Consider the following 17,983-nt stretch of genomic DNA (forward strand, 5'->3'; position numbering starts at 1 on the left):
TTTATTGTCACCGAAATATGAAGAAATGAACCAAAATGATTCGCAAGTCTGTTTGTTCTGTTTACCGGTTTACATCATTAAGAACAAATCATTAAGAAACAATGAATTGCACAAGCAGTTTTTGGTGCAATATTTATCTTCAATGATCGTGTTCAGTTCGATATTTTATCTAAACGGTAAGCTTGCTTACATCCAATTGCACACGAGATAAGCGAGTGATGTAAAGAGGTAAAATCGTCGATGATGGACGTAAATCGCCTGGACTTGATATATATCAGTATACTGCTTGCCTAAATTTCACCTCTTATTTTGTTTCGTGTTCTCTTTGGTTGCTCATCCATTGATGCAAATTATCAAAATGCAACTTGGTTCTTGAATTTTATTTCAGATGCATTTTTGGCATTTGCTCAAGTTAGATTATAAAGAAAAACTCAAAAACCGGTTTCTTAATATGTTTTCGTAACTGCAAAGCTGATAATACCGAGTTGGAGATACAATTGAGATTCAAAAAAGGATCATTTTGGCAAATCCATTGCGACAATAAGTCAACCAACAACTGTCGCTACTGCTAATGTAAGGAACTCTCTCAACCTCAGGTACTTGGCTCTATTCTCTAAATACGAATCGTGATAAATTACAATTCATCTTTGCTGCTGTTATCCTCGGCTTCAGTATCGTCTTTCATGAGTTCATCGAGAGAGAACTCTTCCTCTTCTATCACTTCTCCATCTTTACCGTCCCAAGGTTCAATATTTTCAATCTTTGGAGAGGCACTCATTGGAAGATTACCTTTTCCGCCCAATCCCGCTTCCTTTACAAATGCCCTGCATATTTTTTTGCGAGTTTAGACATTTTCCCTTTCATGTTCCTCTCAAATAACCGGTTCATCTCCATAAAGACCCAAAGAACTGAGTAATGAGTATGAAGCATGGAAAACTTACACAATGTGTTCTAGTTCGAATGCACTCTTAAGAGGAGCATATGCGCCTTTCTTCGAGTTCAGAGCCACCATAGCTGGATAACCATAACCGCCAACGCCTACCTGCCTCTCGAGATCCGGCTGCTTACCAGCAGCGGCCCAGATAAAGCTGCAACAAAAACGTAATCATTTCAATATTTCATAGATGGGCGTAATATTATAAAACCCTGAAGATCTAAGCTCTAAAATGCCACAAATAGCAAAAATTATTTCAGAAACTTAGGAAATATAGAAACTTATTTACAAGATCTATAACCAAAGGTATTTTCGTTTGTCAATGGAGCTAAAAACTGCCTATTTTTTCTAGTTTGGGGATTACGAAGGGTAATCCTTTAATAGCTGTCATTTGGTGCAATTAGAACTGAAGGCCAGACGGAATAGTTACAATAGACACGTACTAACCTGTAAGGACTTCTTTTGAATTTGTTTGCGACTGACAACAACATTTCCAAGTATTTGTTCCTTCCCTCTGCCTTTGTGTCCAAGATGTCTGGCAAGAATGAAACAAAGCAGATGGCAGCGGAGCCACACTTCTCTTCCATCACATCCTACTCAAAGGAAAAATAAAAATACAATTATTTTAATAGCCTAGTTCAGCGGAAACTGATTTATAGACGACTTGCATTTTGGATAACAAAAAAAAGGGAAAATGATATTGTCTTAAGATAGGTACTCTATATCTTACCGGACTAGTCACTTCAGTAACCTCAGGAGGAGCTGTGTTTGTTTCCAACTGTTCCAGAGCAAATGACTCGATTGCAGAAGCCGTTCTGGCACCTTCGTATGGGGTTGGAGTATCTTTGTCAGCACCAAATACTAAGATGGTCGGGAATCCTTGCACATTGAACCTGCTCATGAAAGACTGGATAATGACCAACATTAGTACTCTATATATAGCAATATATCGGGTGACTTGGCCGAAATAAGTAACATTACATGCTAGTATATCAAAGCCAAAATGTCCGAGCCACTCTGTTGTGGATCCTACTAGTGTTCCTTAATATTGTGTGTTCTTAAGCACATGTCAACTATCTTACGCTAGCATCAAAACTTCCTTTCTGCCTCCCTTTAGACAAAAATAAATTAACTTGCATTCTCCAACGAATAATGAGTTTTCGACTCTACTGGAGTTGGAAATGAACTTAACATTAACATTAAACAGCTGTAATAATGTGACTACTTAACAAATTCCGCAAGGAAAAAAAATAATAATGCTGACAAGTACTGCAGAATCACATAAAACAATGCCCATTAGTTGGTATTTCGATAATACATTAGGGCTAAGTGAGACCAGAGGGTTTTATGACCACCAGAACCCCTCTTTTTCTCCACGACGAAGGTTTCTCCACCTTGACTCAGGTCAGAAAGATGACTTAGACGACTCTAAAATCTGCATGCTTGAAGATTAAGAAACAAGAGAACGACGAACATAATAAATGAAATTATAAAATATCTACATACTGTATAAGACGTCATAATAGATGACGGATGTACCTTTTCTTCATCAGCGTTGACATGACCTAGCTTTACTTTCCCCTTCAAGTTATTTGCAGCTTTCTTCCACTCTGGGGCAAGTTTTTTACAGTGTCCACACCTAAAATATAAAAGTGAATGCAGTCAATCTACACTTGTTTGATCAAAAGTCAAACGATGAAATCTAGAACTATTCAAGGTACACAAACTACCAATTGCATAGTAAAAGTCACGACAGAAACATACCAAGGTGCGAAGAATTCGACGATCCAGAGATCTTTGCTTTTGAGCACTTGTTCATCGAAGTTACGAGAGTTCAGCTCAACTGATGCACTGGGTTCAGACTTCTTCTCACTTGATCCTCCTCCAGTCTTTCCGTTCAATCGATCCTTCAAAAGTGCTTTCACCTGCAGACAACTCTTGCATTTAGCATTTCCTAGTTTCCAAACATGCCGGACACTTTAGACAGGGTACATAGCGTTGATGCTCACTGTAGCCACTTAGGTTGCCTTACTATGGAAATATGGAATGCAATCAGACAACTCTGGCAATGATTAAAGAGAAACAACTGCTACATGACACCACCATCCCCCACAAAAGGCCTTACTTCATGACCGTTTTAACTTTTAATAGACTTTCAAGTTCATTAAAATTCCTTGATTCCTTACAGGCTTACAGCTACTACCATACACAGCAGTATATAAAGGCATCGTTAAATCTTCAAAAAAGAAGTCAGCTCTGAAAAAGAAACACATCTACATTGAACACAATTCTGATCAAGTGATCAGTGCATGTGGTGTTTACTCGTACCGTCAATGAAAGTTACTTGAGGTATGTTACAAAGCAACGGACTTTAGTAAAAGTCTTATTCTACCATTCATTCAAACTGGCTTGTTAACAAAATTAATTGTTCATTCATCTCACGCAATGATGCATGTATGAAACTCGACCAATATAGTTTTGTGTCATACACATCATTACTTCATTACTATACTCAATTTTGCATGATTCAATGTATACTAATTGTTGCATGAAATTGATCCTAGCTTTTGATATACACTAACATGATATACAAAGGAAGCATGTGTGGGAAAAACAACTAACCTGCTGAAGAGCGAATTCTGCAATGGGTTTTGCTTCTCTTGCTCCCATGTAATCTACAGGAGCCTTTCCAGGCACAAAGACCTTTATCGTTGGGAAACCACGAATGCCATATTCCTTCAATGCAAAACAAGATAGCATAAGAACAATATGGCACTTCAAAAACTTAGTTAAACAATAAAAGTGATACCATATGGTCCATATCCATACTTCTCTACTCTTCACAAGCGAATTGCTGGCAAATCAAAAAATTATGTTATGAAGATTTTGTACACATTGTGTGGGGAAACGTCTGATTTTCCGGTCTCAATAGTCTTTTATGCCTAGTGTCCATATACTAGGATCAGTAACCCATGAAGGACACTTCTCCTCTCGATTCTTGCGTGTAAGAAGGCTCTTTTCGTGCATTTGTATCGTGTAAGCGAAAAATCCTAGAGATGATAAAGAATGCCTAGCTAAATTATCTTGGATTTCAAAACCTCACACGACGCTATATATAAGTATAATTACTATTTACTAATGAACCACCAATGTTTATGAATTTCCTTCACTATGTAGGAGCAGAATACAGAAACAAATGATGTACAAAACCAGGTCAGGAACGTAATTATAAAATGCAAAGAGCTAAAAACAAACCTGAGCGAGAGATTTATGGGCATCAGCATCAAGTGCTGCGACAGTTGCCACGCCTTTCAAGACGGTGGCTGCCTTCTCCCATATGGGTGTTAGAGCTTGACAGTGACCACACCATGGTGCAAAAAACTCAACCAAAACAACCCCATTTGCATTCAACACCTACAATTCAAATCAACCCTCACCACATCATAAATCTTCCTCGTTCAAATTTCACATATCGAAATCTCATCATAGATCATACCAATCCAATCCGAAATAGAAAAATGCAATAAATTAACCAACAAAATATTCAAAGAGAACCAAAATCAAAACTTGGTAAATACCCACCAAACAACACACCTCTTAAAATAGTAACAACCCACAAACCAATAAGGTAAACTGAGCTAATTGATCACAAAATACCATCACATTTGACAAAAGAGCTACTCATTATAAATCATCTTATAAGCAATGCATAATTCTACAAAAAGATCATTCCTTTTCGCTTCGTTTATGTGTACTGTAACAACTAAATCAAGAAAACTGATAAAATCCCATCAATCAATACCCTTCTTAAACCAATAACAAACCCAGAAAAACACTGATATAAAATGAGCTAATTAATCACAAAACATCATCACTTTCCACAAAACAACCAGTTGGTCTCCTTAAATCTGCCATATCCGTCTTAAGTGCAAAACGGGTCAAATACTACACCATATAGGTACAGGTAGAGGGAACAAAACTTTGTCATTCCCTAGGTATTTTTCTTTTTGTCTCATCCATATATTTAATCCGTTTTATTGTTTAAGACGGATATGTTCATCTTAAACAAGAATTTGTGCAAAACAATAGCTACCCAGTAGAAATCACCACAAAATCAATGCACAAATCCACAAGGTTATTCCTTTTCATTTCAATTATGTCTAATGCAATGAAAAAACCAACAAAATTGAACACAATGATCAAATTAATCACAAAATACCATCAAATTTGATCAAACAAGAACTACCCATTACAAATCAACACAAAATAAACACATAAATCAACAAAAGATCATTCCTTTTCACAATAATTCTACGTAATACAACATCAAAATCAACAAAATTGGACAAAGAAAAGACCTTTGATTTGAAATTAGTAGGAGTGAGCTGAAGAACAGGAGATGAAGCTCCATATAAAGCATTACAGTGTGCCCATAATCCACAAATTGTCAATAATGCAATGAAAATACAAATCTTTGATCTCTGCATTTCTATGGTGAATGTAGTGAGAGTGTTAGAGAATGAAGAGGGTCTGTGTGATCTGGAAACGAAGACTCGAGAGAAGAAATAGAAATAGAAATACCCTTTGGTTTGGTTTAAGTGGATACAAGTTATACGTGTGATCTACCAATCATATTTTTCCACGTTGGATTGATTACATGTTTCTATACAAAACTTTGTTATTATTGGTGAAATTAAGCCCAATTTTGTCAAGTCCCATTCATAAGTAGACCGGATAAGCGGGTTAGTTATGTGACTTATGTTGAGTACGAGTTGATTGATAGTTTAGGTTGGATTATTTCGAGTTTGTAAGTATTTAGGTCGGATCGGTTCGAGTCGGGAGTTATTTTGCGTTCACTAAAACTTGGGAGAGACAGTCTCTCTTTCGTGCCCTTTTATTTGTATTTCGTACCCCTTTTGTTGTTGATCGTAACATAGTAATTTCGTACCTATTTACATAATAAATGTACCCATTTTATCATTAATACCTATTTGATTATTTTTAGTACCATTTTTTCTTAAAATTGTACAATGGTCTCTAAATAAAGCTTATTAAGAGACCGTCTCTCAGGAGACCTACTCTATTGAATTGGGTCAATTCGAGCTTTGAATAGTCCTTTGTTCGGGTGCAGCCGTGCAAGTGGGGTTATTTCGACTGGGGTATTTGATTAGGACTTTAGTCTTTAGGAGGTTTTGTCAGGTCTCCATACAAGAATATACTATTTGAAAAAAATTACGTTAAACCTGGAGGAGGTTTTGGGTTTTCTAATTTTGGTTCGTCGATCCCCAAGTAATGTGGTACTAGTTTAGATCTCATGCAATTGCATGGTCCTACACTATTATATAATACAAAACCTTTTATTATTACCCCACTAATTACCCATATTCCATATACTAATTACTAATTAATTACCCAACACAAAACCTCCAAAAGTTAGGGTTTAAACTAATTAAAGAAGGGTGGATCTTAACTTACAAATGTTGAGGCCATGAAGGAAGGAAAAGGATGAACAATCCATGAAAGCAAGCTTAAATCCCCATGTAAGAGTGTTTATGGAGGTTTTAGAGAAAAGGGAAAGCATTTGGAGTGAGAAGGAAGAAGATAGAATGATTGACGATAGAGGGATAAGATTTCCTTATCCCGTATTCTGATTCAATGTCACTCGGTCGAGTGGCGAGTCCACTCGGTCGAGTGCGACGCAATTCTCAATAATGACCAGTTTTCATAAACAGTCATATCTCACTCGTTTCTTGGTCATTTTGGGCGTGTGACCTACCGTTGGAATCGTAAGAGAACAAGCTATCACCTTCAATTGGAATCATATCAATAGCATGTCTAGATCTCATGTTATGCCAGTTTTAAGACGACCCTTCTATAGGCGACATTATAACAACTCCACTAAGTCTAGTATAGGTTATACTCAGCCCACTTATAGTCATATTTCACTCCCGAGTGACCTATAGTCTAGTCTAAGGTTATATCACGCATCCCAAGGTTTCTTTCCGGGTCCCACAATATCCGGGTATTACAAGGTATATCCGTCTTAAAAGTAAAACAGATCAAATACTATAACACTTGCCTAAATAAGACAATTATTTTGTTAATATTAAGGGCCTGCTTTTTTTTTTTGTATTATTTTAGCTATTTAATGGGGCGACCCTCCTTAAATGAGAATTTGTAAATTTTTTCAATAGTACTCTAAAGTAAATCTCTAAATTATTGCAAGAGAAAACAAGTTATACTCCTACAAACACTCCAAGAGTACCCTTAGAATAAATCTCTAAATTATTTCAAAATATATTTTTCTTGGGTTGGTGGTCTTATGTTTACGATCGTCTGAAGCTTAAAGCCTTTCACACCCTTTTTTATTTCTCACCCCGATACAATATTTTCATTACTTAATAATATGAAATTTAGTCTAATGAAAACAGTTTCGTTACAAATCCAAATTAATTTTGTTAAATTATTACAACAACAACATCAGAGCCTTAATCCCAAAATGATTTGGGGTCGGCTGACATGAATCATCCTTTCGAACCGTCCATGGGTGAACGCACGCCTCAAAATGCGAATAAAAAAAGGGAAGATGAAAAACAAAAAGGGAGAACGAAAATGTAATGGAAAGTCAAGGTGAACTTAGGGGTTTTAAAATCGAATTCCGTCTTTCTTTTATAAAAACTTAAAATTTAAATCGAGAGAAAAGATTAAAACGATTTTTAAAAACCGAAATAGAGTTAAGGATCCGGAATGAACCAGGTAAAATCTATAAGAAAGTGGTTGTTGAAAAAGTGTGTAATAAAGGAGAGAAAAATAAATTAATTAATTTCTTTAAATTAAATAAATAAAAGAAACACTAAATCTGTCAAAAAAACATCAAATACTAAAAATCCACATGTATCCTTTCCCTCCATTGTGCCCTCTCCGTCACCATACTCTCCTCAAGCCCCAGAACTCTCATATCGTGCTCTATCACTCTCAACCATGTCTGTCTCGGTCTTCCTCTGCCTCTAGGGACCTTTTTTGTTCTCCAAGTCTCCAGCCTCCTAACTGGTGCGTCCATAGGTCTCCTTCTCACATGGCCAAACCATCTTAGTCGGTTTTCCATCATCTTGTCCTCTATTGGCGCCACTTTTACCTTTTCCCTGATCACCTCATTCCTTAATCGATCTTTCCTTGTATGTCCGCACATCCATCTCAACATGCGCATCTCCGCCACACTCATCTTTTGAATGTGACAATGTTTCACGGCCCAACACTCGGAGCCGTAAAGTAGGGCAGGTCAGGCCTAATTGTCGTGCGATAAAATTTTCCCTTTAATCTTTGGGGCATATCTTTATCGCATAGAAACCCTGAAACACTCTTCCATTTCAACCATCCTGCTTTAATTATGTGAGCCACATCTCCGTCTAACTCCCCATCTTTTTTAATAATAGATCCTAGATATCTGAAGAAATCCGAACCCTCAACAACATTGCCATCGAAAATAATACTCCCCGCCTCTGTCGATCTCAACCCCGCCACCTTAGTGAACTGACACCTCAAATACTCAGTCTTACTCCTGCTCAGCCCGAACCCACGAGTCTCTAAAGTCTGCTTCCACAATTCCAACTTTCTCTCCACCTCCTCTTTTGTCTCATCAATCAACGCAATATCATCAGCAAACATCATACACCAAGGGATGTCGTCCTGAATATCCCTTGTCAACTCATCCATAACTATAGCAAAGAGAAAAGGACTAAGTGCGGAACCTTGATGCACCCCGATGGTAATATGAAATTCTTCCGTTCTCCCAACATTAGTGGTAATAGGAAATTTTGTTAAATTATTAATAAAAAAAATTCTTGGGTTAGTCTTGTTTATGATCATATGAAGTTTAAAGCCTCTCACACCCTTCATTTATTTCTCACCTCGATGCAATTTTTTTCATTACTAAATAAGGATTACACATCTGATGTATTACCTCAGGCCCTTTTAGTTATTGAGCATACATGTATTTTTTCTGAGCATATTTATATGTAGGGTTTTTGAGCAATATTGTATATTTTTAGTTTAATGTTTAAAGTGAACGTACTTAAAAACTTTATACTAAAACTCATATAATATTTAAAGCAAGGCAAAACTGAAATTTTTTAGAATAAAACTCAGAAAGTACACAATCAGATGCACTACTTTTGATGTATGCTCTATAAACTAATTTTCCCAAATGTGTACAAAGATTACTTACCATATTTACCCCAAAACAAATCCTTGCATATCTACCCAAAAACATTATTTCTTACTAATTATATCCAAAAACATTATTGCTTACTAAATATACTCAAAAACAAGTTGTTAATCATACAATTCATGTGAAATAATACGATGAACAAAGTCACCTAATAGCCTATAAATAGAGTCACTTTGATTGTTGTATTCATCCATTATAGTCTTATAGAGACAATACATCTCTTTAGCAAACAACATATTATTTTCATAATATAACCAACCATGGCTCCAATTTATAAGCAAATATTATCATTAATGTTTGTACTCGCTTTCTTAATCGGTTCAGGTAATTCTCTCCAATGTTTTCAACAAACTATTATTTTTATTCTTCTTCTTATTATTATTCTTTTTATTTTATTATTACCCAAACTTTTATTGAAAAAAAACAATTTTTTATAAGAAATTTGTATTATTTATTTATTTATTTCGGGTTCATATTAAAGTGGTAATTAGGCCCCTTAACTCTGATCAATTGTGAAATTAGGCCCCATAACTTTTATTTGGAGCAATCAAGCCCCTTAAGTTTCATCAAAAGTGAAATTCAACCCCATTTTTTAAATTTACACAAGAATTTTAATTAAAAACAATTTGTATTGGTATTAAATAATTTATTAAATAACTAAAAATTACTAATTGCAACTTTACGAATTTTTACATCATTTATTAATCATTGAAGAACACTTTTACATACATATTTAGTAAATTATTTATAATTTATATAACATTCATACATATATAATAAATTGTCTATATATTATAAAATTCAAAATAAAATAATTCTCAATATTTAATATAAATATAAAAGTTCTAAAATTATAAAAAATATATTTTATATTTGATAAATTGTATTAAAAGTGATATTAATATAAGAATTTGGTGAAAATTATGAAAATGGGGTTGAATTTCACTTTTGGTGAAACTTAAGGGGTTTGATTGCTCCAAATAAAACTTATGGGGCCTAATTTCACAATTGAACAGAGTTAAGGGGCCTAATTACCACTTTCGCGTATTTTAACCAAACGCAAGATAAAATAATTATCTTAAATTCTTTTTATTAGCTACACCTTTATTTCTTCAAGTTTTATCTGTACTTTTTAAAAATATGGAAAAAAATAAAATTCTAACATGTACCCTGAGGTCACAAGTTAATAACTATTAACGAGAATATGCAAAGATTTACAAAATATTCTCATGCGATATTCAAATATAAACTCATGTTTAATGTAATTAATTAGCAAACCTTGTAAATAATCCATATTTAGTCTATTAATATGTGCCATTTGAGCACATTTTAAATTAAAAAAATAGAAAAATGTAAAGAAATATATTTAAAATATTAAATTAAACACAAATTCCTTTTTACTTACACAAATTGTGAAGTTAATATGGAGAATGCAATTATGTCACATTAGTATAGTTGAAATTATCAAAAAAAAATCTCTTGTTAGAGTTTTGTGCCCCTCCTAACATGATGAAATCCTGACTCTGTCACGATGAAATCCTGACTCTGTCACTGATTATGTGTATTTCCTTTTAGGTGAGGCGGTACTCCCATTTGATTGCGGCAAGCCGTGTAGTGAAGTACCAAACTGTGATAAACTTTGCCGTGACAAAGGTTACGCTCTTGGTGGTGATTGTCGTTGGTATTCAACTGATCCTGGGAGCAAACCACGATGTTGTTGCCGTAATTGGTAGAAGAAATTATATGCATGCTTTCTTTTCTCTTATTTTGTCACAAGGAATGATGTCAATTTAGTGATTATTGATAAATGCAATCAGAATTATGTTAAGAGTACCATTGGTGTATCGAGTTATTGATAAATTAGTTAATTAACTTTATTTAAGACAAACATTTCATTTTACAATCAAAACGGATCTAAATACCACCACATAAGGTAATAGGGACAAAATTAAATTGGATATTCCGTCTTAAACAAAAAATCGTGTTGATAATGTACCAAAAGTAAGCCATACATGCAATGCCCACGAATGATGTAAAGTAAGCCATACATGCAATGCCCTCGTCGGTGGGATGAGATGCAGTTAATGTATTATATAACTGGTTGTATATACAACTTATTCAATGTAATTGAACTTTGTTACAAAGTTATCAAGCTTTGTAAACAAAATTATCGAGTTATGGTACAAAGTTATTGAGCTTAACAAAATAATTATTAAACTCAATAATTTCGTAAAATAGCTCAACAGCTTTGTGTAAGAGCTCAACAACTTTATTGAACACTGATGGTGCCTCTAAGGATAACCCATGTCCAGCTGGTGGAGGAGGTATCTTTCGGGATGAGACAGGTAAATTTATTACAGCGTATTATTTATCTTGTGGGAATTGCACCTCGATGAAGGTTGAGCTTCTTGCTCTTCTTGCGAGACTCAAAAAGACAAAATTGATGGGTATTAGGCGTCTCACTATCCATATGGATAATTCTCCATGCGTTAATCTTGTCAACGAAGATAAGCTCGTGAGTAATAGCTTAAAGTTTATTACATACTAAGAGGTGCCGAGATTTGATACGGGAAGATCATTGGCAAGTTAAAGTAGAGTTTACTTAATTATAGGGAGGCAAATAGGGCGGCTGATAATCAAGGCGTGTATGCGAGCACCATTCTTACCTAGCTGGATAGTCCGACGAGCGTGTTGCGATCTATCCTTAGAGATGATATTTTTGGGGTGGCTATTCCCCATCTAATAGCTTGTAATTAACTTTCTTTTCGGGGCTTTGTCCCACATTTATACCTAAAAAAAAAAATACAACTCAAAAACGACTTGAAGACACGGAAGAAAGGAAGGAATATCATATTTAGTTTATGATGAGGTGGAACCACCACGTATAGGGCCAAACGTGAATCACCCACGTATTGCCCTAGGTGTCGAGGTGGTGGTTCCAACTTTCATGTCTAGGGCCAGACGTGGTGGTTTAGGAGCACCCTTCAAAAAGCAAGAAATTTTAGAACTCCTATGAAATATGTTAGTGCATCTCCAATGGTTGAGTAAAATGGCTTGCTTGCAAATTCTTAAAGTTTCAAGCTAGTTGCTGAACCATTGAAGAACATCACATGAACTAGCTTAGTTTGAGCAACTAGTTCCATGGAGCTAGTAGCTCAAATGGACCAACAAAGTGATATATGCCAATTAAATAAATATACGTAAATTCATTTAAACAACAACTCTTATAGATTAACCATTGGATGAGTTATTAGCTTAAAATTGTTATAGCTCAAAAAGGTGGTGTGGAAAGTTAAACTAGTTGGGTTGTTGCTTATCATTGTAGATGCTCTTAGCAACCAAACAGGCACACAAATTAGTTACCATATTTAGAATTTTTTTCTATAATGGTGTTGAATAACAAACAATTTAACAAAATATGGTCACTTTAAAACAAATTACCCAAAATAAGTCTACATACGCTTGGTTTTTGTGATCCTATGGCCTGGATTAAAGCCACCTAGCGACAAAGCAACTTGGGGTTAAGTCGCTGGATACCGCAGCGACCTTAGTATCTTGTAATTAAATAGAAAAGTAAAAAAAAATAGTTTAGAGCAAAATCGCTCAGCCCTCAGCTACTTTGGTTAATTATACATAGTAAACTAAGGAAAAAAAAAATATTGGGTATCGCTTTGCTACAATACCAAATGTTTTTTTTTTCTTTTTCATTTTTTTCACATTTTAGATTAGGTCTCGGAGAGGCTGAGCAACTTATATGTTTTTCTTATGTTACCTTTTTCTAAAACTAGAAATTTCGAAAGGTCACTAGTCGTTGAGGGGGGCGGGGGGCGACTTCTATACAAACCTAGTTTCATAAATGACTTAGAAGTTGAACCCATTTTTGATAAGTAGTTTCATCACAACCCCATTTTAATAATTTTTGGGACTTGCTAAATCCCATATTTACCCAATTACCCAAGCAAAATCTTTACATATCCACTCAAAAACATTACTTCTTACTAAATCTATCAAAACAAAAAACATTAATGCTTACTAAATCTAACAAAAAAATAAGTTGTTAATCGTACCATTCATGTGAAATAATATGATGAACAAAGTCACCTAAGAGCCTATAAATAGAATCACCTTCATTATCGTGTTCGTCCATTATAGAGACAATACATCTCTTTAACAAGCAACATATACTTTTCATAACACAATCAATTATGGCCCCAATTTATAAGCAAATATTATTATCACTAATGTTTCTACTCGCTTTCTTATTCAGTCCAAGTAATTTTCTTCACTGTTTTTGGTTGTTGCTCCACAATAATAACACTTTCTCACTCCTACAATAAAATGTTTACATATGCTTTATACAAAAAGATCAAGGTATATAGAGAAGAATTATTTTCAATATTATTAAAAGATAAAGTAAAGAGTAAAATATACCCAAAAAAGGAAAATGTAATGATCGGGAAAGAGGAAGTAACTGTACTGTTTTTCTAACCCTAAGGACACAAGTTAATAACCTAAATGTATAACAATTCACAAAATATTCTCATGAGATATTTAAGTATAAACTCATTTTTAAGGTAATTAATGATAACATCTTATCAATCTTATTAATATGGGTCCTTTGAGACTTGGAATATGCCCCACACGTTAGGAAAACGTTGAAAAGATAGAAAGACCATAAAAAAATGTATTTAATATATTAACTTAAAAATTCCTTTCACAAATCATGAAGTTAATATGGACAATGCAATTGTGTCACGTTACTAGGTGAAATTATCCGATTTTTTTTTCAAGTTTACATCCGACCTCCCCTTACTCCGCAATTTGCGGGAGCCATTGAAGCACTGGGGTAATGTTCTTGTTGTTGTACTCTATTATATTATTAGTTCACCCTTGTTAGAGTTTCAGGCCCCTAACATGAAATCTTGACCCTCTCAGTGATTATAGGGGCATTTAAGACCACTTTTTTTTGAATTTGAAACGGATCGATCTGAATCGAATCGAACTTATAGGATATGAACTGAATCGAATCAACTTATAGGATCTCGAATCAACTTATACGATCTGAATCGAATCAACTTATAGGATCTCGAATCGAATCAACTTATTGGATCTCGAATCGAACTTATAGGATCTCGAATCGAATCGAACTTATAGGATCTGAACTGAACTGAACTTATTGAATCTGAACTGAACTTATAGGATATCAACTGAACTTACACGATCCGAATTTAAATTAACTTAAATTAATTTAACTTAATTATTATTATTATTGTTATTATTGTTGTTGTTGTTGTTGTTGTTGTTGTTGTTCTTGTTGTTGTTGTTCTTGTTGTTATTTTTATTTTTATTATTATTTTTTGTTTTTTTTTTAAACCATAACTTTTATTATTATTATTATTATTATTATAAAAAAACGCAAACTTTTAGTGAGATTAAACAAAAATTTTACATGAAATTAGTGGGTAGCCAAGAGAGAACACTGATAAGAAAATATAATCTAAAACACAAGGTAAAATAATAACATTTTTCCGCTTTATATACATTGGTTTGTTCATACATTGTACTACGGTTACATTACGATAAAAAATAATGAGAAGAATGATAATTTTATTTTGAAAATAATAATGTATATATGTATCGAATAATTAATAGTGTCAAATATTTTTGCGTCGGTTTTTTAAAAAAAAATACTTTGTATATTACTTTTCTAAACTGAATTTATAGGATCTGAACTTATAGGATCTGAACTGAACTGAACTTATAGGATCTGAACTAAACTTATAGGATCCGAACTGAACTGAACTTATAGGATCTCGAATCAACTTATAGGATCGATCTCGAATCGAATCAACTTATAGGATCTGAAGTGATCTTAAATTAAGTGACTTTAAGTCCAAAAGAACAGGGCCTAAGACCCCGGACAACCACGGGCGCGGGAACCGGGCGTGGTACTGTTCAGATTGGTCACCGGATTTACAAGTTTTATTAATAAAATTCAATACAAACCTCAAAATATATTACACTTGTGTATTCATATTTCGGGCCTCACTTTTTTGTCCTGCACCGGGCCTTCATTTGTTTTAAGACGCCCTTGCTGATTATGTGTTTTTCCATTCAGGCGAGGCGGTAGTTCCATATGATTGCGGCAAGCCGTGCAGTGAAGTACCGGACTGTAATAAACTTTGCCTTGACAAAGGTTATGCTCTTGGTGGTGGTTGTCGTTGGTATTCAACCGATCCTGTTTACAAACCGTTATGTTGCTGCCGTAATTTTTAGAAGAAGAAACTAGTTTTGGAGCCCGTGAAAATCACGGGATCGTTAATAATTTATTGTTTTAATCGGCTTAAAGATTATGCAATATAAATGTTTTTCTTAACCAACAAATATTTAAGCGTTAGTTTAATTTCACTTTATTGATTAAATGAATTAGAGTTTTTACACCTGTAATTATAGATGGATAGTGAAAATAATTGCATATTTGATAAAAAAAAGTTGCTTAAGGTAACATTTTAAAATTATTGTGTATGTGTTGCAAGTACGAACTAAATTTTCAGTACCTAATAATGGATATACTTGTATATTACAACAATTTTATATTCCCTCAATTTCAATGGATTTTATACTTTTAAAAAATTTCTGTCATATTTTAAAAATATGTAGAATGCCCTGTAACACCAAATAAGTAAAAAAATTGTGTCACAAATTATTTTCGCGTACAATAGATTTATGGAAAATAGTAAGAGAGTGAAGTAAAAGAGTATAACTTTAGAATTTCGAACAATTATTGGTAAAAATGAGCAAAATTAGTTATGCATCTTATGAATGACACACATAACAAATATTTAGTCTATACAATATGTCACATAGGCGCTTCCACTTTGTTCAACCAAAAATATAAATAAATAAACATTCTTATACATTGTAAAAATAATTAGCAACAACTTAAAAATATCTCCTTAAACTATATTGGCAAAAATGTCTAAGCTTATTGACTTACTCGTATAATCTTTTACACACTTTGAGTTATTTGATTTGTGACTAATTTAAGTCTTAACAAAAAAAATGAAGGAAAAAAAGGTGTTACGTGCAACATTAGTGCAACAAAGATAAACTGGGTAGAATTCACAAACTTTTGACAAAAAAATCTTCCAAGAATTGGCCGATGTAATGTCTTATGTGGCTTCATTGAGATTTATACTACTATATGTAATTATACATACTACATAGTATAAAAGGAGTACCTGTCAAAAAATAAAAAGTCAATCAAACTATAATAATGAAATGTAAACTGAAACAATTAATTTAATTCTGTAGAATGAGCTACAATTAAATAAGAATATAAAATATATTGTAGCTACGTAAAGTTGTTATAAAGTCAAATTGAAATGATTAATTCAATTAGAATTTTATGTGAATCAAATAATTTTGAATTGAGTGTGGAAGCTTAAAGATTAAAAATCTTCAAAATAAAATCTCAAAAGTGTTTAAGGTAGAGAAGTCGAAACATTGTGGTAATGCAAGTGATGATAATTGTAGACAAAAATATGACAATGTGTATAGGTAGTATAAATAAGGAGGGGGGAGCCAAAAAATCAACTAAGAAAAGATTTAGATGTCAAATTAATAGAGTAAATTAATTATTAATTATTAATAGCTATAAAGATGAGAGGAAACTAAAAAGTTTATTGACATTTACATTCTTTTGTACAACATAAATTTTATTTTTATTTTCACTAATTATATGCATGTGACACATCACAATTCAAGATGACTTTTGATAGGAGACATTACTTAGTGAAATGCTTAGTTTTATCTTTTTAAAATATTGTATAGATTTTTCGTGAAAATCACGTGACTTTTCTAGCTCGTCATTAATAATTATTTGCTCACGTAATTTTTTTTTTATTTTCTTATAGTGTCTTGATACTTACATCATTCTTTATTGTTTATTTGTTATTACATCATGTTTATATTATTCTTATTTGTTATCTATAGCCAAATGATATTGTATTTACTCGACATTTAAATGATATTTTTTCTAGTTTATAACTTTATTAAAATGATGATATCATAAAAATAGTAAGTAACATCAACCATAGTTATATTTTATGTTTGAAAATAATAATTATATTGAAAAATTAAACTATTCTTCACTCATTTTCACTTAACCGTTGTAACATTTAATCAAATAAAAAAAATTAAATGAGATGGATATAATAGATCGAGATAAAAAAACATCGATATTACTGCAATATTCTCACTTCAAAAATTCAAAAATAAAAAAATATGTTACTATTTGATAGTCAAAGTACGAGCAAAATATAAATTTTATTCAATACATATGTAATATGTTGTTAATCCCAACAAATTAACTACACATTATTAATTAATGAATACATTAAAAAAAATTCCAAAACATTACATTGTTCTTAAGAATGTGTGAGACAAAAAAGTTAAGGGTACAATTTGGTCAAGCTAGAGTTTCATTCACCAAAGTTGGACATTCTTTCGCCACAATGGATGGTGATATATATTCGATCATCGATCATCAATAATCTCAAGTGTCATCATCAACATTCGACAACACCAAAAACGAACAATACGATATAAATGCTTGTTAATTATACATTCTCTTTTCTTCTATTTTTCTCTTATCTCTTCATTTCTTGTTCATTTCACTACAAAAGACATATAGTTTTTTTTTTTAAAGTTCAATCAAATGAAAACAAATAGGTAAGCTAGATTCTCATCTACTAATCTTATTTTATAGGTAAAATTTGTTGATGGTTTCATAATTATGGAATATGAAAAGTTTGGTATTA

The 17,983-nt window shown here is 33.1% G+C and overlaps 1 protein-coding gene across 1 annotated transcript; it reads right to left on the reverse strand.

The window, feature by feature from the left end:
- Window positions 1-429: 429 nt before the first annotated feature.
- Window positions 430-5,516, reverse strand: LOC141610776 (protein disulfide isomerase-like 2-3). The gene is made up of 9 exons (XM_074429035.1): window positions 5,293-5,516; window positions 4,190-4,348; window positions 3,557-3,670; window positions 2,699-2,859; window positions 2,474-2,573; window positions 1,665-1,841; window positions 1,382-1,527; window positions 942-1,088; window positions 430-824 (listed from the first exon to the last, which is right to left on the reverse strand). Exons 1-9 carry the CDS (start codon window positions 5,419-5,421, stop codon window positions 635-637), a joined length of 1,323 nt encoding a protein of 440 aa, XP_074285136.1. The 5' UTR covers window positions 5,422-5,516; the 3' UTR covers window positions 430-634.
- Window positions 5,517-17,983: the final 12,467 nt, after the last annotated feature.

The sequence above is a fragment of the Silene latifolia genome, chromosome 11 (assembly GCF_048544455.1).
Source record: "Silene latifolia isolate original U9 population chromosome 11, ASM4854445v1, whole genome shotgun sequence".
NCBI lineage: Eukaryota > Viridiplantae > Streptophyta > Magnoliopsida > Caryophyllales > Caryophyllaceae > Silene > Silene latifolia.